Here is a 24,799-nt window from a genome sequence, read left to right on the forward strand (position 1 = left end):
CCTCTCTCTCCTCCTGCCTGCCCATGGCTCCCCAGCCCTCTTTCTCCTCCCAGGCCCCCCAGCCCCCTCTACTCTCCTGGCCCATCTGGATCTCCACAGACGGGGGCCGCCACAGGGCGACAGGAGACAACAGCAGGTGACACAGTGGAGATATGCAACCGTAGTCTTGCTTGTCTGAATTCAAAACTGTGCATAGGCTCACAACACACTACAATTTTAATAGTCAAAATGTATTGCTGTCTTTTTTATACAATGTATGTTCTGGGTAGAAAAAAGAGAGGAAGAGAGACTGGGCTTGGGGAATAACAAAGCTAAAGTACAGCAAAGTGATCTGCAGTCTGTTTTTATTTCCTATGAAGACAGAACACAATTCTCGTACAGCCCAAACTGTGCTGCACAGTGTGCCATGGTCTTAATTCCAGTATTGTATGGCAGGATTGATAAGTGTTCCTCTACTGCTTAACTTTAAAAAGGATGTTTACTGAATTATCATTTGAACAAGAGTCACCAAAAGGAATGGACCATTCAAGTTAGCATTTACTAGACATCATTAACACACCCAGTTATAGGCTTATGGGCAACTCGAGGGCGTGCTTCATTCCTGATTTATTTTGTATTATATATAATATTGTATGAATATTCCTTGTTCCCAAAAGAGCTGCTGTCAATCTAAAGGTACATTGTGTGCAGTTTTATATGATCCTTAAACATAAAAGCTGAGGTAATAATAGATTAGGAACATCAAACTTACATGTTTACAAAATCACATGAATATGAATCGCAGAGAGCAAAATGCTGCTGTTAGAAAGGCAATACAATTATTTAAATGTACAGTTATACAGTTATTGTTCCAGTGCACCTCATGGTGTTGTACTATCAGCCCCATCCAGAACAACGTTCCTCCGAGCTCAGCCTCCACACATGATGTCTGAATTACGTCTCATTGAATATGGCCTTATTTCACCGTCTGACAAGGGAACAGCCTTGCTGACAGAGACGAGTGGCCCTACCCTCTCTCCCCCTCCCGTAACCCCAGGGGGCGTGGCATCAAGCAGTACCTTTGAGAGATCTCTGAAGTTCCCTGGCAGGGTGAGGTCCAGCTCTTCCGACTCATAGTTGGTGAGGACCCAGGGAAAGACGGGGTACTGGTTCAGGTCATTGTACGTCCTCCCTAGACAGACAGATGAGACAGAGAGCGGCGTGAGAGGTAGGGGGAGGAGAGAGGGAGGAGGGGGCTCCGGAGGGGCACGCACAAGGCTTAGGTTACTTTGGGGTCCCAGCATGCAACATTCCAACAAGCTCCCAGTCACCAGCCCTCAATCAGAATCCACTTCCTGTCTCTGAGGGCGTCTGAGAGGGCGACCTCTTTTAATAGAGTTCTCACTCTGACTCTCTGTGAAAACGTGCCCGCGTACAGCTCTCTCTCCCTGCCTCCACCCAGCTGACGAATACATCAGTGAGGACTGGGGGTTGGAAAAGTTCTATGGAGGTGGTTTTCAAGTTCATGGAGAACATAAGTGACTGTAAGCTGTGTGGTGTGGATGTAATTAGAGAGATGTAGATTCTTCTTGAGGCCATGACACGGATAGCGCCTGACGTGTCACCGCTAGGCTGCTCTCCTGATTGGACAACCAACAGCAGTTACCATGGAGACATCCTGTCAGTATATATGACTGTGCCCACATGCAGCTCTACTGAGAGATGCCAGATGTGAATCTCTTTTCTTTCTTCCTTTTCCTCCAGAACTGGGAATATGGGATTCAGATGGCAGAATCTGTCACAGGAAATACAGCCATGAGAAAAATTGTAATAAAATCAAGAGGATCTCTTCAACATACCGAGTGACCACAATCCCTCTCTAATTTCCCTATGAGAAAAAAAGAGGCTATGGGTGTGAGATGATTATAGACCATATATACACACTAGCAACCCATAAACTGACAATTTGCAGGGAAATGAATCAATTAACACAAAAACTATAATTGTATGTGACTTAACATGTAAGCAAACCCTGTTGGACACATCAATAACATCAGGATTCAATATAAAAAATCGATACTCCTAAAATAAAATGACTTCCAGTAAAGTCTAAGGTGTTTGGTATGATTTGAGATTGTTTGGGTTAGAGATCGGAGATGGATCACTGTGGCTCAACACATTCCATTGTTAGCAGCAGTGAAGTGTCACTCACCCTCAGCCTGTGTGAAAGATGAGCCCTGACCACAAGAGGTTCAACAAAGGAAAACACAACGGTATCTCATCTTTACACGGTCATCAGTCAAACACAGTGCAGCCGTCTATGCCTGGATGTCAATTCCTAAGCTGCGTTCAGGCCTCTGAACCATTAAGCTTCTCCTGCTCTGTTTGTCCTTGTGTGTTCTCCTTACTGTCTTTACACTATGTCCAACAGTGGCACAGGTGATTATGCACTTACAGTTTCCACAACAGATTTGATTAAAGCTGGTAGCATACTATAAGAGTTACTCTGCAGCTTTGATGAAGATGTTTCATGGGACAAAAGTCATATTTTGGAGGCTGGGTTTCAACTCAATATGTAAATAGTAAAATCACAAGGTTCATTATCAGACAGTTTGCTTTGTCTACAGATTGACTATCGTGGATAATGGGTGTCAAAACGTCTCAGAGGTCACTACCTACTCGCTACTCTATTTGACCCCAGTTATGCTATTTACCCCTACAGTGAAGCTCTTAAGCAGAGGTAATGGATCTAGATCCAGTGTCCTCTTGACAGTTAAGTCAATGAAAAAGTATGTGCACATAGCCAAAGTCCTTACTGTAGATGCATAATTAAAACAGGTTGATGGGGAGGGGGGGAGGGGGTGGGCATGAGGTAGTAGCCGGATAGGGGAGAGGGGGGAGCTGCCATTGCTGAGACTGGGCTGGCTGGGGTGGCAGGATGTTAATAACAGTGGAATAGTGTTTAATTAGAAGAGTGCTGGCTTCACTTTCACACACCCTTCCCCCACCCAGCACCCACCCCAATGCTGTCTGCCTCCCCACACCACTCTGACACCCCTGACAAGCTAGGTCATTACCAGGGAGTTTTAATGAATTTTCGGCATGTTTTGCTGTCTGCCTTACATCTAATTATCTGACAATAATGTATCGAACTCATGCAGAAGCTAAATATAAATATGCATGAGTATGCAGCGAAGGAAGGATGACACCTCTGAGAGTGGAGGAGTGTGGCAGTCGCTCTTGCTTTCCTGCTAGTTGCAGTTCAGATCAGAGAGTCAACAACAAAATTCTTACCTACACACACACACACACACAAACTCACAGACACTTACTTACTTTGTCTCTCTCTCTCTCTCTCTCACTCTCTCTCTCTCTCTCTCTCTCTCTCTCTCTCACACACACACACACACACACTAATTATCGAGGAAAATCGGTAGTCCCTGCCTTCTGCTTCAAATTATGTAGTTCTCACTCACATCAACAGTGAAGTGTACCCACTCACACCAAGGAGTGAACTCAACGGTGTAAACATCTTATTTAGAATCCTGTGGTGAAGGGGAAACATTAATGATGCAGCACCACACACTAGAAACAGAAGAGCTAGCATCGAGCAGTGTAAAGGAGGACTATGAGCAGGGGGAGGTTAGGGTGGCTCACCTGCAATGGTGTTGAGAAACATTAGGTATTCAAAGTTGGAGATCTCTCTTCTCTGCCAGCGCTGCGTCATATTGGAGGACTTGAAGAGCTGGCGTGGAGTAGCCAGAGAAATCCGCCTGGAAAACCATGGAGCATTAAAAATGAAGAGGTCTTGTGAAAAGGGAATTAAATGTTGCGCGGTAAAGGTAAATCTGCTTAGTTGCGTCCCACCTTGCCTGTGGAAGGCCGTAGCTGGTGCCCACCCCAACCCGAGGAAGACTGTAGACCACCTTTTTCACTGTGGCTTGGTCTGGGAAGTTGAACATGACGGAGGCTGTGGAATGGGATAACATTGAACAACACACGTTGGAAAACACACACCACAGAGCACAAGCACAGATCAAAAAAGGAACAGCAAGTGTGTTTGGTGGGAAGGACTTCTTACTTCTGTTAGCCATGAAGACCTCAAGAGCAGTATTCTGCAGGAGGTGGCGCCTGGAGAACACTGCCCGGATCTCACTAAACATCCATTTCCCATGAAGCCCCTCAGAGTACGCCAACACCTGCAGAGGAAGGAAAGACAGCGAGGGGTGCATTTGGTAAAACAGGCTGGGTGTTGTAGTTTGGGACATGCTGGTGTTGTAGTTTGGGACATGCTAGTGTTGTAGTTTGGGATATTCTGGTGTTGTAGTTTGGGACAGGCTGGTGATGTAGTTTGGGCTCATTATAACATCATATACAATCGCAATGACATTGCAACATAATACAATACATATTATACCACTAATTCTTCAATTCAATCAAATTGAAACACTGTGGAGGTTCTTTTGTCTTTATAGATTCTACCTGACAATCCCATCCCAGTATGATATAGACCTCTCTACACCACTGTGTTCTTCACACCTTGTTCAGGCTGCTACACAAGTCAGGGTGAAATAATGTGGACAATAACAGCCCCCTGGGTCACAATAACATATGCAATCAATGAAAATAGAAGAGAGAGAGAGATGATGAACAAGCAGGGAAGTGGGAGGAGAGGAAAGAAGGGATTATTCGAGGTGTGCAGGCCCCTGGGACAGCAGGTCCTGAGAGGGAGATCAAGAGAGCCTACTTGGCAGGTGAGAATGATCCCCTCACACACCTCCCTCCCGCCCTCTACCTCTCTCACCTTCCTTCCTTCCTTCCCTCCTTCCTTCCCTCCCTCCCTCACACACTTCCCTCCCTCCCTCTACCTCTCTCACCTTCCCTCCCTCCCTTCTTCACCTCCCCCCCACACCTTTCCTTCTTCCCTCCCTCCCTCCACCCCCCCTCCCCCCAACACCATTGATTCCTCTCCTCACCACCATGGTCCAACTCAGGGATGGCACTGTCATTTCCTTAGCTCAGAATCATAGACATTTAAATTATATCTGTACAGCCTAGCATAGGCAGACAGACTAGCATAGACCTGCAGCCTTGCATAGACCTGCAGCCTAGCATAGACAGTTTATGGGTGTTTGTGTAAATACAGCCAAAACACAAAGGAGTGGAGCAGGGAGGAGCAGACCCAGGTAGAGTGAGGAAGCAAGGGAGGAAGGGACAGTGAGAGGGATGGTTAGAGAGTAAGATGTTAGGCTGTGAGGTTAGGCTCGATGCTAATGCTCATTTAAAATGGTGACAGGCTGAAGGACTGTGTCTCGAGCTGGGCTGCGTTAATTTCTCCCTGGAATAGCGCCGCTGCGACCTCTGTGTCACATCAAAGTCTCTGGAGCTCAATTAAAACTGGATTAGGTAGAGATGCTAGATGTGCAGCATCTCCAGCTCTCTCCTCGTAATGCTCCTGCTTGACACCTCAGCACCCCCCTACTCAAACAGTTGTCATAGAGACAGTAAGGCCCAGAGGAGCCCAGGGCCGCAGTGACTAGCGGGGAAATGGAGGAGGAGAGGAGGATGGAAAGGGGGGGAGGTGAGGTGTGGTACTGAGGGGCCAGGGGAGGGAAGAGTGGGGGGGGGGGGGGGGGGTTGACGTATGGTATTGAGGGCCCAGAGGTGGAGGTGAGGTGTGGGCGCAGGGATGAGGTGTGATACTGAGGAGCCAGCGGTGGAGGTGAGCTGTGACACTGAGGAGCCAGGACTAGCTCACAGGGGCACAGGGTTACATCCTCGCGCCAGCTTTGTTTCAATATTGTCGACAAACAGTGGTGAGCACTATGGAATCCAGTTCCAGTTTAATGTGCAGGTCTAGTCAGAGGCAGATGAGGGGGATATGAATCTGCAAACAATAAACATAGGTACCTAATCATCCCATATACTGTCCCCGCTAGCTTTTTAACCGATTGTCTGTGCTGAAAGGGCTGTTGACTTTTGTTTCATAGTTTATAATATACAGTACCATGCTAGGAGATCCTGAGAGAAACATTTCTGTTAGTATATGAAACCCTATTCAACAAGGAGTGCTGTAGACGACATCCTTTGTCACCCAGGGTTGTGTTCTGTTCCTATCTCTGGTTCACATTGTTGCTGCTATGACAAATCACAGGCCAAAGGGCCCGACTTCAACAAAAGACACGGGCTAAAGTGGAGAAAAAAGCCCAGATTTCAAACAGCCCAGATCAAAAAATGTGTCATAACAACAAAGCTTTGGTTTAAACCAACAAGCTGAGGCCCCTGTAGATGGGGCTTTGACAAAGCCCAGCCCTCATTTTTAGAGGCCCAGCTGTAAAAAAAATGCCATTTAATGAACCTGTCTGCTGAAGCTGTCCCCTGCCTGTCAGAGGTGTCAGGCAGTGACAAGCGCAGGGGACGGCCGCCTCCAGTCACAGACAGGCCTGCCAGCTGGAGACTTCGGCCCCAATCTAATCAACCACCAGGAAGGACCGGCGCTCTGCTCAGCTCTGCTCTTGGTCTGTCATGCTTGGGGCTGGGGGAGTGGAGGGGGGAGGGAGGGAGGGAGGAGGGACCCAGCCTTTTGTTTCCACACAGGGTTCTCCATACAGGCTCATTAGGCCCTCAGAGCCGAGCACGCATGCGCTGGCCCTACAAGCGAGGGAGGCAACTCAGACTCGCCCACATAATAGCCCTAATGCAATTTAACGTTTCTGTCTTCTGTATCCTTGTTTCCCCCCCCCTCCTCTCCGTCCACTGATCTGACAGAGGGCAGGCTGCATGGTGCCTGCACAACATCAGAGAGGGGAAATATTGTGACTGATGAGCTGAGCAGAAGCACAGGTGACACCCGTGTTTAGGCTGAACCTCACATGCAATAACGCGGAGATGCTCAAATGGAACACATCCCACTAAAAAGCCAACGGAAACTGTTTCATGCATAGCGAGGAGATTCTAATTATTCCTGACTTCTGCACAGACTTAACCCTGTGCTGGCCTGGTACTGTGACGGATGATAATACATCTAGAAAAACAGGTTTACTCTCAAACCTGCTGCAAATTCTCTCCCTATATGAAACCTGAAGCAATCCCTTTCCACGTCAATTGTAGGGGGGAAATGGAGCAATAATGTGATTCGCTGAGGCCTCAAGCCAGCATGACTGATATATTTATATGGGAGTGTGGAATATTCTGACAACCTGCTATTGTAGCACCTCTGCTGTGTTCTCTTCAGATTTGTCTAATAGGCTTCTAGTATAAAGCCCACAACTGTCTGGACAGGGAAGGAACAGCGCAAGAGGCCATGAAAGGCAAACTGCTCTCATTCTGAGTGATATGACTACTCCCCCAGGAGAGAGGAGACGGATTTCACGCACAGCAATTTGGAGGATCAGCACACACTGTGAATGCTGTATCCAAAGAGTGACCCCAGGCAAAGTGAAGAACATCTGTGGGGAGTTGGAGCAGTCTGTTTGTGAGGAAGGAAGGGATGGAGTCTCCTGCTGCTATACACTGTCTGCCACCAGCGCCCCATGCACAGGACACTGGTTAAGATGGTAGATTGGGAGGGAAATATAGGTTGAGGCTGAAGGCAACAAAGGAGCTTCACTATGGGTATAGCTACTGTATGGAATAACTACCTACTGAGGCTACTTTATTCTGAAAGATAAGGTGACACTGTCATTATCAATGGTTTTTAGAAGTTAATTAAATCGTGTGACTGTTCCTCTGCTTTCTGCTCAGCACGTAAGTGTATTCACAGCATCCTTCTTTAAATTCATAGCTAGACAAAAACATCGCTAGCCTCTTGACCCCACTTCAAAACAAAGGAAACTAATCTTGTTTGGGATGTCAACATGTGTCAAGCAATATCTTGACATTTCTAATCTCAATCTATGGAAGTGTGTGTAGAAAGCATAGGGCACATGCCATATTGAGACACTTCAAAGGGTGGATGGGATGTCATATAAATACTGAACAAATCATCTGAAACTGACCCTCATTATTATAGGAGTTAGAGAACTATACTGTTTCGGTTTATAAAATAAAAGTAGACACAAAAACATGTTAAAAAAAGGAAGGAAAAAAAAAAGATAGGAAAAAAAGAAAAAACAAGCTGCTGGTTTAACTAATCTTTTTTTAGGTCCCTTCAAGATATATATATATTCCCAAATGCCAAAGTGTGCATTTCATCTTCCCTCATATGACACTATTACAAGGGGTGAAATTCAGAAAATATGAAAATTGCGATTACAGGGAAGAATTGTTTCACCGGGCCCCTGCTCACACCCCATATCATAACTTCAATAAAGTCAAGGGCTCCTAAGGCAGGTACTGGTGGAAATAAGATACAGATTTGCATAATCAGTGTCACTATACATTTGGGAGACAGCTGGAGTGTGGCGAGATGACAGTTCTGGTGCTCTGGCAAGACCAGTGGGATAAAAGGGAAGAATATGCATCACTGCACGCTGGCAGATCACTGCTACAAATGTCCAGCCAAGTTTGTCAATAACATTTATGTTACAGGCAGCATTTCACACGTATTAGCGGGCCTGTCTAGTTGTCTTAAACACGGCTATGGTGGGAGAGAGGCTCATCTCACTGCAAGGAACTCTGTGATCTGCTGCTCCCGGAGAGCAGGCATTAATACCTAAAGCCTCATCTATACCAGCAGCATGGTGACACCCCACAATACCACCCCACATCCACAGCACTACGGAGACACACTACATAAACACACCACATACGGAGCACTACGGAGACACACTACATAAACACATCACATACGGAGCACTACGGAGACACACTACATAAACACATCACATACGGAGCACTACGGAGACACACTACATAAACACACCACATACGGAGCACTACGGAGACACACTACATAAACACACCACATACGGAGAACCATGGAGACACACAACAATAACATCGCACATACACAGCACTACGGAGACACACAACCTAAACCCACCACAACCACAGCACTACAGAGACAGCACAATAACGCACCACACACACTAGCGCACTGGAGGAAACAGAACAGTGTGTCTAAAATATGGTGATCGTTTTGCGTAATTATCCACAGAGACATAGCTGACTATGCTTTCAGGAATTTTAAATCTCCTTTATTTATACTTAAAATGCAGCTGAGGTGGATAGCAACTCTGTCCAAAAACACACCGACACCCACACACGTTCATCCAGATGGATTCAAAAGGCCTACACTAAGGAGCTTGAGAGAAGTGATGCAGTCATTTGGTGTAGGGCCCTTTCAGGAAGCCTTCACTAATGGGACGTTTTCAGGGACTTGTCAGCTTTAAGATGACTGAAATCTTACTGGCCTGGCTACGTCTTCCCTGGATGCCACTGAAAGCACCAAGCTGATCGGTTTAAATCCTACTTGTTTGTGTGGGAGGGGGTGGAGGCTCAGTGCTAGATGGAGGGGAGAAGTGGGAAATAGATAGGGATGGAGGGGTGGAGAGACAGAACCAGAACGGAGGAGAAAGAGCGAGTGATTAGGGGAGAGGGCCTCGCTCATCCTTAACTAGTAATCTAGTCTCTCAACCTTTGCTTCAACTTTTCTTTCTACGAGGTATAACAACAACAGCCTCATCCTTTATCATTTTCTCCTTTATATTCACTTTAAATCGCTAATAATATGTTACAGATTTGTCTCCCTCCTTATAATTCTTTCTGTCTTCACGGCATATCATCCGGAGAACACAGTGCCCCCTTTCTGCCAGAGGCTCTTAGAGGATGATCACAAGAGACACCTTTGGGATGCAGCCAGAATCTAGAGCATCATTTTTTTCAGACACAAAGTGGAATTACTCTGACTTATAACAACCAGACGTGCCAGAGCAAAGGTAGAACAGGTTCTTATCCAGTCTCTGGAACACAACAGCTTTATGCTAATGAAGGCCTTTGTCACAGGCTAACCCCTTGGGGCAGTGCAAGGCATGCAGGGAAGGATGATAATCTGGTTGTTTGGTGCACTGGATCATTTGCCCTTCATCCCTTGTAATTATATAGTTAAAATCGTTTTGCCAATGCAAATCCTACGGCATGTTTACGCTGCTAGTCGGCATTTAGGCAGGCAGGCAAGAGTCCGACAAGCAGGCAAACAGATAGGTAGTCAGGCAGGAAAACAGGCAGGCAAACAGTCAAGCAGGCAGGCAGGCAGGTACACCCTGAGGCAATGGGAGACAACTGAAGGATGGTGAAAATGTGGTGGTCGAACTGAGAGTGCTTTCCGCTTCTAAACCTAGCACTTGTAGGATTACAAATATCTACGGGAATGAAGGGAGAAAAGATGGAGGAGAGATGGAAGATTATTGAAGATACAATGCAGACAGATGAGGAATAGATAGAGAAGTGTGGGGAGAGTGGGCTTGCGCTGCTCAGGGCTGTATGTGCCACCCAGAGGCACTATGGGCCATCTTGCATGCCTGCCAAAGCCAGCAGCTCCTGACAAGATGCTTGGCGTGCTATAATTTGACTAATTACACTGGATTAGACCATATTAATGCAAGCTGTTTTCTCTAGGGTCAATGACCTTCCCAATGTGACTGCTATAAAAGTACATAGCTATTGCTGTGTAAGTAAAGAACATCTAGGAAGGGGAAAGTGATTAGAGTACAGTATGGGAACTGGAGAACAAACAGATATCCTCATTCTGGGGACTGTTTATCTGTAACTGAAAATACATCTCCACAGGACAACAAGCAGCTATTTGACAGCAAACCAAATTCCTGTCCTACTCTTTGGCTCTGCTGGATAGGAAGAACACCCACATAAAGAGTTAAAACAAGCCCATGGAACCCTATCAGTTTTCACAGTGATTTATTATATGGGGAAGGATGCATTATGTATGCTGAACATGACCTTACAACATTTTATGTAATATTAAGATGTCATTTGGACCAGATGAATGCATTATTCTCAGAGAAAACCCATGTGCCCATGCTAGAGACTGAGAGGCTGCATGGCTACACATTCACTGAGGGAGATTCCAAACTCTGATGAAGACTATATGTCTGGTTTTGTAAGGGGAATTCTTTCTGCTATTATAATCTATTCAACTGAGTTTCACCTTTTATATACATTTCATGTATTGTCTTTCCTATATGAAACCATGACAACAATTATATTAAACATAATTTGATTTAAAAACAAAGAAACAAACAAATATATATTTTCATATTTAGTGTATATTTATAAGGGCCTAGTATGGCCCCAAATTGGACTGGCCAGAATGTTTACAAAGATCAATTAACATTCTTACTTGCGAGACATATGTATATACTGTATGTATATACTCTAATGTTCAAAATATTAGGGACTAACATGCGTTTCTCGTTTTGAATCAAACAGACCCTTTTCTAAGTCATGGAAAGTTCCTTGAAAATGGAAAGCTCTTCCATCAACCATGAAGATTATTGAAATTATTCAAACCTCTTCAACAGGGAAGTAGAACAATCCAATAGTGAGAGGAGGAAATTAACAATAAAATGTGTTTTAGGTCCTCTGCCCCTTAAACAAACGAGTGCTTTACCCAAAGAACAAGGAGCTTCACTATTTTACGTGTTTCTTTGCCTTGGTATTATAATTGTCTTAAGGCAAGCATTATAAAGACAGAACACCAGAGAGCCTTACAGCCTTAGTTTCATGAAACATTTAGGCAAAAGTTCCAAGGGCTGGGATGATGAAAGAAGGTAGGTTGGAAAATGGGCTTCTGGGATCTGCAAGCCTTATTGTACAGAAGTCACATCAAATTAATACTGAGGGCCATTTGCTGCCTTTCTTCTCTCAAGCTTTTCAGAACGGATTAAGCTATGAAAACTCAGAAATTACTAAAGCACCTATTAAGCATGATGCTCACACTTTCTTCTTTCTCCTTTTGAAAGCGTTTGAATGTGCTTTGGCATTCAGGTCTTTCAGAAAAAAAAGTTATTGTTTGCATGCTTGATTAAACACTGTGACAGTTTGATAAAGAGCAACGTGAAACATACATTTCCACCTGAACAAAAGAAAAGAACAACTTCAGTTTGGTAAACACTGTCATACATGCAATTCATATACATATTACTAAAACCCTTTCTAGTTAATGACTATATTCTACATGTGATGTATAATGTGTGTAATACACTGCAAAATCTCAGCGAATCAAAAGATTGTCTTACTCAGGAATATCTTCAGTCTAGTGTATTGTTTGTATGTGTGTGAGCGTGTGTGAGCGTGTGTGTGAAAGAGAGATAGAGAGAGAGAGATAGAGAGAGAGAGAGAGAGAGAGAGAGAGAGAGAGAGAGAGAGAGAGAGAGAGAGAAGAGAGAGAAAGAGAGAGAAAGAGAGAGATGGTGGTCTAGAGTCCAGCCAGGCAGCTGAAAGCCTCTGAGAGTTTTTCCACAGAGATGAAGGAGCAGTCAGGCTCTGTCTCTCTCAGGATCTCTCCAACTCTCTTTGCTCTTTTGCAGCCTGTTCAAAGGAGGGCTGGGAGCATGAATTGTAATTGTAGCTCCTAACAGGATTCAAGAGGGCCCAAACGGAGGCACTTGAGAACCAGGTCGTGTGGAGTTAAACGGCTGTCAGACACTCAAACTACCCAGCATGTGAACCAGCCCTCAAAAGACGGTCACGGCCACTTCCAGGGCCCTCCATCCTCTCTCTCTGTCTCCGCTCTCTCACACTAGATTAAATAACCAAATATAACCTTTACACACCTATTCAGTTTTTAGCTTAATAGTTCTCATAATCACTTAAGTATTTCACAAGTTTATTTTAAATGCTGAATTTGTAATGCATGTTTGTAAATTTATTAAACATTAAATAATTGAAAATACAATTGCATATATCAAAAAATCAAATTATACTTAATGAAAAAAAACTAGTTTATTAAAATCTGTTTGATTTTCTTCCAAACCCCATTGCCATCCATATATATAAGTATAATAAGTTACGAAGCTAGGGTACTGCTCATTTAAGAAGATAATAACAAATGAGCATGTGACAAGGGACAAATGAATATTACCGGGGTCATGAGCAACACCTGAGACCCAACAAAACCACTAAACCAGAGCCTTAGTTCACCCGGCCTGCCTGCCTCCACCCAGCACGCCCAGGAACAATGCACTAGGTCAGCTGTGGCCCCGCCCCCTCACAGCCCCAGCCAATCACAGAGACACTCACAGTGCAGCGACCAGCCTTAGATCCCAGCCCAGCCTGGCTGTGCCCCTGCTTCTCCCCCACACATTTACACAAAGCCACAACCCTGCAGCGTGAAGCCCCTCTGTATGACCCTTATTAAACTCCTAATTGGATTGAGAGTCGCTCTGAGAAAAATTCTACATAGTTCATTCATAGAGATTTTTTTTTTCTTTGGCATTCCTTCCAGTAGTTTGCCACTACAACAATACGATTCCAAATAAAGTAACTGAGAACTTTTCTTCTTCAAAAACACCAACAGAATTGCAGAAAATGAAATAGGCAAAACCTTTCCCCCTTTTTATAAGGCTTTAGAATTCACAGGGTGCAAGAGATGGTGCTGAAACAAAGCCTGCTTTGGTCATTGTGAGGCCTTTCACTGCTTTAATGGTCTTAAAACGGCTACAAGTAGAGTCCTATTCAGCAGTGACCAGCTAGCACTGCTCCCCTCTCGTCAGCCAAGACAAACTCACCACAGAGATCGAACTCTAAGGGGTCGATGAGGGAGAAGTTCACTTCTACTATTCTCAGCTCTATACTAGTATAACCCTCAACACACTTCTTCTAATTATACAATATAAATACTCCCAGAACAACAACATCAATCAAGTATATTATGGGAAACAGCATAATGGCAATAATTACAATAATATCTCATTAAGAGAGGCAGAATGGGAGACAGGGGAGAGCTAATATCAGACAGGTGTACAACACACTGCAATTATGGAACCTGGAATTAGTTCATCGCCTGAGGGCAAATAGAGGGGAAAGTGAAAGCTGAGTGAAAGGGAGTGTGTGAGCGTGTGTGAGAGAGAGAGGAACTGTGTGAGAGACTGTGTATAAGTGTCTGTGTGAGAGACTGTGTATGTGTGTGAATGTGGGAGAGAGAGAGAGAGGCTGGGAGAGATAGTCTCTCTGACAAAAAAAGGAATTGCAAATAAGCAAACAAAAATGTCTTAAATGTGTAAATTAGGAGGAAAAATGAGAGGGAAAAGCAGTTTCCCTGCAGACTGGAAGCTGAGATGAGAGGGGAGCAGCCAAACGTGATCAAGGGGAGCTGTGGAGCGGTGCGGCAGGCGTCAAGACGAGCACTCAGCCATCGAGTGGCAGCTTCTTTTCCAGTCAATCATTCATTACAGAGCCAAGAGCTGTGGAGGAGTGGCTCCTCAACTTGACCTATCATATTACTGCCTGTGTAGAAGCCTAATCCTCCTTCGTTAGACGATGTCAACAACCAGCCCTCCATCCTCCTACCCCCTGCTACAGTGTACACACCTCACAAGACCAGCAAATTGACACTTTAATAAAATCATTTGAATTCTAACAAGGTAGAACTGAAAACTCCCTGCTCTTTCTTCCCCCCTCCTTTTACCTTATGTTATGTTTTGCCCATTTTTGCTTCTCGCTCTCCATCCCACGAGGCAGCTACCCTCTGCCTTTGTCTGGGCCAACCACCACCCCCCATCCCCCATCCCAAAGTTTGAAACTAAATAAGTCAGGCTTGACTCTTCAATCTTTTATTGGCTGGCCAGGATAGTTCTCTTGGCCTGGGGGCAGATTCAGAGCAGGTGGAAGCCTGGAGGCAGGAAGCTGCATGTCAGCACTTCCTCCTCCATCATGACTCTTTCATGGAGAGCACCTCCTGAACAGTCCTAATGGGGTCCAGCCAGCTGACTGCTCTAATGAATCCACCAGATGACAGCTCCGCATGAGGAAACTGCGATGCATCTCTACACACACACACCACACTAACTCTAACAAGACTCAGGACTGTGCACATCTTGCTATTTACAAAGCAAACAAAGCACAGGTGTAAATATACAGTATGGTCCATGAGATATGGAGAAGCGGAATACAACATCAAAGTGGTGTTCTGTTTTGACATGTTCAAAAGGTGCCTAACCATTAAGCGAGTCTCAACTGCACCACAGCACTGCACAAATAAACCTTTACACACACCACAAGCAAAGGTCTAGCTGAAGACCCAATAGGAGTTGACAGAGACCAGAAACTGACAGACATTTCTGATTTGAGATGCCTCTGAGCTCGGTCGAGTTTGACACTGCAATGGCAGAAGGACTTTACATGAGTGAAGCCCTACAAAGTTAATACTCTTCAGATTTTATGGCATGCCGTGCACACGTCCCAGTACCCTCAAAATATCTATCCCTATTGGAAAATGTATGTAAATGTGGAGATGATCTTTTAAACTTTTTCAGATGACTGTGACACACCTTCCTCATAACACTGTTTGAGTGATGTTAATTACCGTGTAAAATAAGCAATTGGCATCCTGCCCCATATGTCCCCCTTTCTCCTGTGGAGGCTATGGAAATGAGGACGGGTAGATTTGATTGTGGCATCTCTTCCGTCTGTGCTCCACATTGTGGGGCTGCACTAGCAGCTAAGAGGCTAATATTCAGCACTGCTCACCACAACCAGAACTAATCAAAGTAGACAAAATGTGTCTGCTGCCATCTTTGTCTAGCAGGCGCTCAGGGTGAGCCTCTCCCTCGTCCCCTCCTCTCCACCCCCCCTCTCGAAGGGAGGGCGACAGCAGCGTAAAATGGTGGCCTTCAAATGTGTGTTCATGTGGCAGCAGCAGTGTGGGGTCCAGCCAGGGCTAGCAGCAGGGTTGGCTGAGGCTTTGGACAAGCTGGACAGAGAACGTGCCAGATCGGAACTGGCGACACCGTTCCGTCTCCTGTCTACGTGGACAACAGCTAAACCCATGCATTTTTTACATTAAATGTTATTATATATTTTTCTATTAATCAAAATATTGCGTGTGCCAACTTGTTAATAATCAAGTCAATATCAAACAAATTGTCTGAGAACAATGTTGTTGTCCAAACATTTTGTATAAAGCAACCAGGGAAGAAAGAAAATCTACAACCATGAAATGAAAAGTACACATTATTTATATGATGATATTTTTGTGCATGTGAGAGTCATTTAAACAAATAATCTAACTTCAGTTGCCTTGCGTTATAATTCGGGGCTTGGCAGTTAAACCTTAACCCCAAGGAGGCATAAATCACAGAGTGAAACAAGGCAGACTCCTCCGTTTCATTAATGGAAATGATCTGCCAATATGCTGGAGTCGATTCACACGTGTCAGCTGCAATCGTCACACAATGGGCCAGCCAACTTATGAACTCACAGCACCACCTCGCAGAGTCTATAAAACAACTGGCAAGGCCACTGGGGAGCGCCCCGAGACACCAGGCTTGTGCTCAGACCACCAGATGACACAGATGGGGCGAAACCAAACAAAAGTGAGGCTCCCTTTGTACAAAGTGGGACCCCTTTCAAAAGCCATTCAAGCAACAAATTGAGGAAATCTGGCCATACAGCACTCTGGGTTTTGGGTTTTAATTAGCGTGGACTTTATGCCACCGTAAGAGAAGTCAGGTTTGTAGGGTTTTCAACAATGGCGGTCAAAATAAAGCTAAAAAGGCATGCTATTTGTGATTTTTCACCAAACACAGAGATCATTAGCAATCATGTTAGAGATCATAATTAAACAGAAACTCTGAATAATGTTTGGATAAATAGTTAAACATGCATGTTATCTTTGGTTAATTTGCCTTATAACCAGAAATACCATATGGACATTTCAGCATGGCAGGTAAACAATAAGACAATTATACATTAGGTTCTTCATTTATTTAATCTGGAAACTGTGTGCAGTTATTGCCCCTGGTAACAGAAGCACATGAATACTATGGGACTACTCTTCCTGGTATGATGCTCAACAACGCCCAGCTTGAGTTCTTTAACAGGCACATCATCACTTACAGTGGTTTATTTTTATGTTAAGCCATAAAATGAGCACACAAAAGTGTTCTGTTCAACGGGTCGTCTCTGCTCCTCTCCAGCGTCGCTGAAATCTGCATAGAGAGACATTTGTCATCATTAGCCGTGCTCTGACAGTTGGCACCCGGCACCTCCGATCTGCAGGACTGGCAATTATGAAGCCTTCATCCCTTATTTGGGTAACATGGCCTAATTTCATCATGGGCCCCACCTCCAGCATTTCATTACTGCAGCCCCAAGTCAAAAGAGTCTTATTCCACTTTCTCTTTGTTGTGCTATTCAGTGAGCTTCTATAATGCAACCTCATGACATTTGAGAGAAGAGTAGCAACATTAATTTGAGGTTCATAATTAGTGTGGGGACGAGGGCTGCTTGACGAGGATCATCAGGTCAGTGAGCAAATGATTACTGCCTCCACCTTTAGACAGGAGATGTCTCCAAGACATTAAGATTAATCACACTGCCGCCAGCGCATGGCTGCCTTTCAGTCTATGCATGGCAATGGAGAACAAAACAAGCTGTTCTCATGTCTGCCCAAACAACAATAAAGCCAAACAGAAGAATACACAGCTGGGTTGGTCACCTACCCACTTTCCTAACCATTGTCATGTAAAAGTAACTACAACGCCAATGAAGGAAAAAGCATGTACTCACACAGAAGACAACGAGCAGGAGAACATGTGTTACTGCGCACATAATATTATCCTTCTATGTCAATAATTGTACTATTATTTTGGAAAACATAAGTCCATGTCTATCAATGCTAAATACAAGCATACAGTTCATTAGAAGGCTGACAAGCATATAATTTTGATGAGGGAGAATCCAGGGTCCAACTAAGACTCTGACAATCCATTTTTTGGGGATATATTTCTCATCATATATGATCCTCCTGGTGCAAGCACGCTAGTCTTCAGCCAGCCACACTAGTCACTTGGAAGGTCTCCTAGTGCCTGCGGCTAAGCTGCCCTGCTTTCTGAACACAGAGGGAGGCTGCTAATACACAGAGGAGAATAAAACAAATGAAGGGACAACACCCACAGGGGTCCAGGGTGTTAGGCAAAAGGCCTCAAAATTAACTGGCTTCCCTACAGAGATGCCATATTGCTTAGGATAATGATATTCTGCTTATTTAAAAAAAATCCCTATGACAATTTAATTTCGATACAAATGAAATTGTGGGAGAACATGTCAAACTCAATCATGATCCCATGAGATTTATGATATTATATTACTTTTCACAGTCTCTGGACTAAAGCTGATCTCAAATGTCTCAAATGACAGCAATCATAATCTTTTTTTTCTTCACAGGAATAGGCCATTCCATTAGCGTCAATTGGTATAATCTGGACATTGACTTGGTACTTGGTACTGTAACAACTAAACTAGTTTTGGCAGGACTCCATGTCCTCCAGATTGAGCATTCATTGAAAAAATCCTTGGAATTACATGGGGAGGATTTCATTTGTGCATGTGCAATGGGATTATTGATAGAGAAATAAAGTAACTATTATAATCTCCAATTAGCATTCTTCATTGGCTGTAAAAGTCAGGGTGATTATTGCTCAGTGGTAATGAACTTAATGAGGCCCACACATGGTCATAGACAAGTAAAAACACTCATTATTCGGAGTGAAAGTATTCATCATGTGCTAACAGTATCGTAATTAATTCCATTTGAAGTGTATTCATAGGATCTGTTTTATGAGGATGATACTGGAATTAAATTAAAAAAACATGACCACTGGCTTCATTTTTACCTCGGTAAACATGCTGTGATTTACTGCATCGTACACTAGCAGTGCTTTCCAAAGTGCTTTAGAGGGCATGGGAGATAGAGGCAGCCCTGTGGTGGGGAGAGGCAGAGTGCCTCCTCAAAACCATGTAGTCTGTACTGAGCTGGACAGCTTCTCTCTGGGGTTTTAAACAATACATTCCTTAGGTTCTAAATAGGAAACAACAACACTGCATCCCGCAGGTCTAAACAAAGGCTTGCCTGGGTGATGCTTGCCCAAATACTATCATATAAAACTATATACTGTATAATAATGTTGGTACTCAACAGATTTCATCACATTAGGCTGTTTGATTCCATATCCTTAATGGATGATCAAATGAAGCATGGAAACTATTTTTGACTTTAGAATACCAAACTTTAGAATGGCAGACATGAACTTTAATTCAATGGCGATGAGTAAAATTGGCTATGGCGTCATCATAGAGCCATTTCAGCTATTAGACAATAACTGTTGACCCCCTGCCTAACCCCTCTAAGAGGAGGATCAGTCTTGCTAAGAGAGAAAAAGGCAAGAGAGAGGAGAGAGAGAAATGCATAAGTGGAGAGGCGAGCTGTGGAACAAAGAGGCCTTCTGAAAGGGTCACATGCTCACGCAGAATCAGCGGAAGTAGAAGTCATTGTATTGATTTACACAATCATGCATGGATGGTTCAGAAATAGGCCCAAGCCTCAGTCATGGCCTCATATATCACTGTGGCTGGACTAGCATGATGGGGAGCCCGTCTAAACAGACACTGCAATGTTGTAATGTAGTAAAGACGGAGTAACAGAGGAGGCCAACAGGTCCTGTGCGGCAGCTGACAACTGCTGGTGCCATGGTAGAGTGTGAGGTAAAGGTTGAGTTACTTTAAAATCTACAACCACATACTCTAGATAAGGAGGCAATAATCCCAGTGAAAGTCCCTCTGCTATCACGCATGGGGAGGAAACTAGAGGACGAAAACTGGCCTGCAGTTAGAGGGGTAACTGAAAGATATCAGAGTTGGAGTCCAGAGAGTCTGGTCCCAATAAAGCCAAGTGCCCGCCGAGACAGAAAGTGGGGGGAATAGTAAGAGAAACAGAGTGCGAAAACACGGGATGAAAACAAGGTTTTATCTCTAGGTCTCACTACACGTAACCATTCCAGAGAGTACGCTGTATTTGCATAAATGTGTTCAAAAGAGAATGTACTTAATGCAGTGCCTTAATGCTTACGAACAACTAACACTTGTCATTTCCATTAGGCGTTATGTAAACATCGGACAGAGCAAACCTGAAGCTATAATTCGACTCCGAAATACACTGGCATGCATCTTATTCAAAGGGCTATCCCAACACCCCAGGTGATGTCATTTCTGTAATCTCTGCCTGGTAACAGCAGGAATGATGAATTATGGTTGGCAACATGTAGCTGACAGAGTGGGCCAGACAGACAGGCTGAGATGATAATGGGAGTCACCTATCCATCAGGGTCCCTCACGCAAGCTCACACTCACATCCTTGTTCTTTACAAGGGACTGACGAGCCACAGTCTGCCCTCATAATGTCTGCCTCTGTGCAGTTCAGTACTGTAGAGATGAGTGTAAATGCCTTTGTGTTCTTTATCTGATCCTTGTAGTGCTGCCTTTTTGAAGTATTCTTCAAAGCAAGTACTGCAGATGGACTGCCAAGGTAATAACGAGAGCCAGAGATGGTTTGGCTGTGGGGGCAGGATTGCTTTATTGTGAATCCATTTTGACTGTACATCTTAAACCATGTCAGTGAAACAAATATCTAATCATATGTTTCTTTTGAGACCAATATAAGTAGCCTGTTCTACATTTAAATAAATAAAAAACATACACGATTAATTCCATAATAATATATTTAGCTTAGGTTAAAACACACAATTAATTACAACAAATACTATGTAATCAATTTCGAATTAATAAAGGAAGCAACACAACAAAGGGAATTCATTTATTACTCTAACTAAACTAAAAATGCATGATTTTGCTTAAATAGACAAAAGTACCTATAACCAGAGCGAAAATAAACTTATTGTTCAAGAGTGTTCCATTTATGAAAATCGTTTAGGTGATTGTGGATCGTATATTATTAAAGAAATTAAATAATCGACATAGCATTAGTCCGGAATAACAATTAACCATATGGTTTTAGATTATTCCAAGTATGTAATTGTGTTATAGACTATATCGTTCACCTAGGCCTACATGGATCCGAATAGATTGTCCTTTCTTAAACCCTAAATAACGTTTTTATATAGCCTACAATTTGACCGCATATTTTTAATTCCCGAAAATAGTACTATACAAGTTATAATATGTAGGCTAATATTAAGACAATACTGTTGGTGTTTTTGTTATCAAGCACATGTGGTCATTTTACTAAATATACCTGACATGTAAAAGGTATGCATACCACGATGTAAGACCTAGGCTACTGTAGGCCTGATTAAGCCTATTTGGACGAGACGAAGAATTTCTTTAGCTCCATAAATTATGTTATTACACTCGCATATTTCACCAATGCAGTTGCACGGGTAAACAGACTAGGCCAATTATGATATAGGCCTAACCATACGCAAAGACAATGAGCTACATGAAAACATAAAATAACTGCTCAATACTGTCTCTTTCGGTCTCTGTAGTCTAAATTTGTAGCAGGTAGCCTGAGCCTATAGCCTACATCCCCAGGGTGTGTGAGGTAGAGGATATAAAGAGATACGCAAACGACACTGAAAAATACATTGAAAAAAATCGAAACAAGTTGCCTTAACAAAGCCTCAGTATTTATAGGCTACAGAATTTTATTTAAAACTATCGTCAAATTGTTTGATAATCTTACGATCCATTATCTGATTAAAATCCTCAATCCAGTCTACAATACATTAGAAAAACTGCAAATGGCAAAAACAAGAAACCGAAAAAAGAAGAAAATATATTTTCTCCGGTTCATTTTCGATCATCGATATAGCATACTGCTAATTTTAGTTTTACTTGCACATTAAATCCTTGGATTACTTTGTTGTTGATAGACTGGAAGCAGTGACGAATCGGATGGCGATTGGATATCCTCCTTTCTAACCCTCCTTTATAATTTCACAGGAGTGCGTCCGGGCTCTTAAACACAGCAACACCGGCAGCTGCCTCCACGAGCGCACTAACAGCACCGCAAGTCCCAAGGATTCATGACTATAAATAGTTATTACAGAAAACAATGAGATTTATTTGACTAAGATTCTTGTGAGGATAAAGTGGAGTTCTGAATGTTTTTTTTGGCAATCTGAGGACTTACTTTTTTCCGCAATTCAATGCAAAAGCTTGTGGTCTGAAGTGACATTATTACGCATGTGCCCTGAGCACAAATAATTGGCTTGTTTGGTTGTTGAACAGACACTTTTTTCTTTAAATAGGTACTTTCTTCTCTAAAATTGGCTCCTGTACAAACAGCCGCGTTGGATCCGTCGGCTTATTGCGAGACTCCGGTATACAATCCGGATCTCTGCCCAAACATGATAGCCGCTCAGGCGAAGTTGGTGTATCACCTCAACAAATATTACAACGAGAAATGCCAATCTCGAAAAGGGGCAATCTCCAAGACCATCCGGGAGGTGTGCAAGGTAGTATCGGATGTCCTCAAGGAAGTGGAGGTGCAAGAGCCCCGTTTCATCAGCTCGCTGAACGAAATGGAGAACCGCTTTGAGGGACTCGAGGTCATTTCACCGACTGAATTCGAAGTGGTACTCTATCTGAATCAGATGGGTGTTTTCAACTTCGTTGATGACGGATCTCTCCCAGGTTGTGCCGTGCTCAAGCTCAGCGATGGCCGAAAGAGAAGCATGTCACTATGGGTCGAATTTATCACAGCGTCCGGCTACCTCTCGGCTCGCAAGATCCGGTCGAGATTTCAAACACTGGTGGCACAGGCAGTGGATAAGTGCAGCTATAGAGATGTTGTCAAAATGGTCGCTGACACAAGCGAGGTTAAGTTACGCATTAGAGACAGATACATCGTGCAAATCACCCCTGCGTTCAAGTGCACTGGTATATGGCCACGAAGCGCGGCGCACTGGCCTCTCCCTCACATCCCCTGGCCAGGACCTAACCGCGTGGCTGAAGTTAAAGCCGAGGGTTTCAACCTTTTATCCAAAGAGTGTTACTCGTTAAATGGCAAACAGAGCTCCGCAGAGAGCGACGCCTGGGTCTTGCAATTTGCCGAAGCCGAAAACCGACTCCTCCTGGGAGGATGCAGGAAGAAATGTCTGTCGGTCCTCAAAACATTGCGTGACCGTCACCTAGAACTACCAGGGCAACCCTTGAACAACTACCACATGAAAACTTTGGTTTCATATGAGTGTGAGAAACATCCTAGAGAATCTGACTGGGATGAAAACAACCTTGGAGATCGTTTGAATGGAATTCTATTGCAGCTTATTTCGTGTTTGCAGTGCAGGAGATGTCCTCATTATTTTCTGCCAAATTTAGACCTGTTTCAAGGGAAGCCACATTCGGCCCTTGAGAACGCAGCCAAACAGACTTGGCGTTTGGCAAGAGAAATTCTTACCAACCCCAAAAGCTTGGAGAAACTCTGAGGTAAAATGTATGCTACTGCACCTTTTCAACTGTAATAGGCTACAGACTGAGGCCTATTATGCTAATCAGGAGCTACATGGACATATATGATCACTGCGGTTAAATATTGGTCCATGATCTTGTAAATGTGACTATCCTCCGTTGATGAAGACGCTAATAGGCACATTTTTGCCTTTATTGACATTATTCTCTATTATTATGTGACGATTATTTAGAAGCAAACTGTAGCCTACCATTAATCAAATGTCAAGGTTAAATGTGGACAGTGTTTTATTTCTGTTTACCCCGTGCGCCACGGTTATCGAAATCGTTTATTTGCTTTACATGGTTATAAAGCCGGTGAAAAGCCTTGATAAAATAACTGTAGGCTACATTTAAACTGTAAATACATTCATAGATTGTGATTACAGTGGTCTGAAATTGTGAATGTTGTTCTGTGACACGTAAATAGGAGTTCAATTCCACCTGTTAAACTGTAAGCCTGAACTTTTGATCAGTTATTAATTTATACTTCCATCAGTGATAGCCTGATTCATACTTTGTCAATGGAAATTTCCTACTTCTGAAAGTTTACATTTTTATGGTAGGCCTACTATTTGTTATACATTTTAAACATTCCATAAATTTACTTGAATTCTTATTTAAAGTAAAAGTCTACGCGATCATTTTGTTTGTATTTTGCTTAGGCTACATGAAAAAGACGGACAAAATAAATTATATATAAATACAGTCTAATTGAAACAAATGCACTTGAAATACACTGGATTATAACATAGCCTATGTAAGATGATTTTCTATACATGTCTCTGAATTAATTTAAAGAGCTAATAAAACAAGCTGATACATTTGTGTTCCATTATGATTCATTAGGCTAGTTTTCATGTATTAAGGGTTTTATATGTGTAGGTCATGTTTATTTCTTAGAGTTAACAATCAATGAAGATTTGAATAAGGCAAGGCCTGTATCAAATTACGCATGGGGTTGTAGCCTAGGGTATTGCTCGAGTATTATATTATAGCCTACGAAAAAATACACCTTAAAAAACGTTTCGAGTAATATAAAAATGCTAAGTGTAATAATAAAACATATATAGACAAATTAGTGCGAATACAGTTTCATATGATTAACATTCGTTTGGAATTTGTGTAAAAAGGGCTAGTCATATAACCGTCATTTATTTATCTAATTGGCTAAAATAACCTCATTGTTTTTGGTACGCTATCCGTGACTTGGGGTTCGGAAGTGTTTTATTGTCAATGTGCGTAAAACTATAGGGTTATTCTCTTAAATGCGGCCTAATCCTTATGATTACTGGGACTGGACACTCGAATATTTGTAATGGGCTAGTTTCTGGAAATAGAGGCTAATGTGGGTAATAATGCAACATAGTTCACACGGTGAACTTGAAACCACTGC

The 24,799-nt window shown here is 43.2% G+C and overlaps 2 protein-coding genes across 3 annotated transcripts in view; one reads left to right on the forward strand and one right to left on the reverse strand.

The window, feature by feature from the left end:
- The window catches only part of nbeab (neurobeachin b), a 137,282-nt gene that overhangs the window by 22,024 nt on the left and 90,459 nt on the right, over positions 1-24,799 (reverse strand). For both annotated transcript variants that reach the window (XM_067245669.1, XM_067245670.1), the window contains 4 exons: positions 4,061-4,178; positions 3,847-3,949; positions 3,637-3,752; positions 1,059-1,171 (listed from right to left, as the gene is read on the reverse strand). In XM_067245669.1, coding sequence (XP_067101770.1) covers positions 1,059-1,171; positions 3,637-3,752; positions 3,847-3,949; positions 4,061-4,178 — 450 coding nt within the window. The remainder of the gene's footprint in view (positions 1-1,058; positions 1,172-3,636; positions 3,753-3,846; positions 3,950-4,060; positions 4,179-24,799) is intronic.
- Positions 22,302-23,381, forward strand: mab21l1 (mab-21-like 1). Its single transcript, XM_067245671.1, has one exon. The coding sequence runs from the start codon at positions 22,302-22,304 to the stop codon at positions 23,379-23,381; it is 1,080 nt and encodes a 359-aa protein (XP_067101772.1).

Source organism: Osmerus mordax, chromosome 11, assembly GCF_038355195.1.
Source record: "Osmerus mordax isolate fOsmMor3 chromosome 11, fOsmMor3.pri, whole genome shotgun sequence".
In the NCBI taxonomy this organism is placed as follows: Eukaryota; Metazoa; Chordata; class Actinopteri; order Osmeriformes; family Osmeridae; genus Osmerus; species Osmerus mordax.

Coding starts and splice junctions, on each gene's coding strand:
- mab21l1 (XM_067245671.1), top strand. CDS start 22,302: ATGATAGCCGCTCAGGCGAAGTTGGTGTATCACCTCAACAAATATTAC.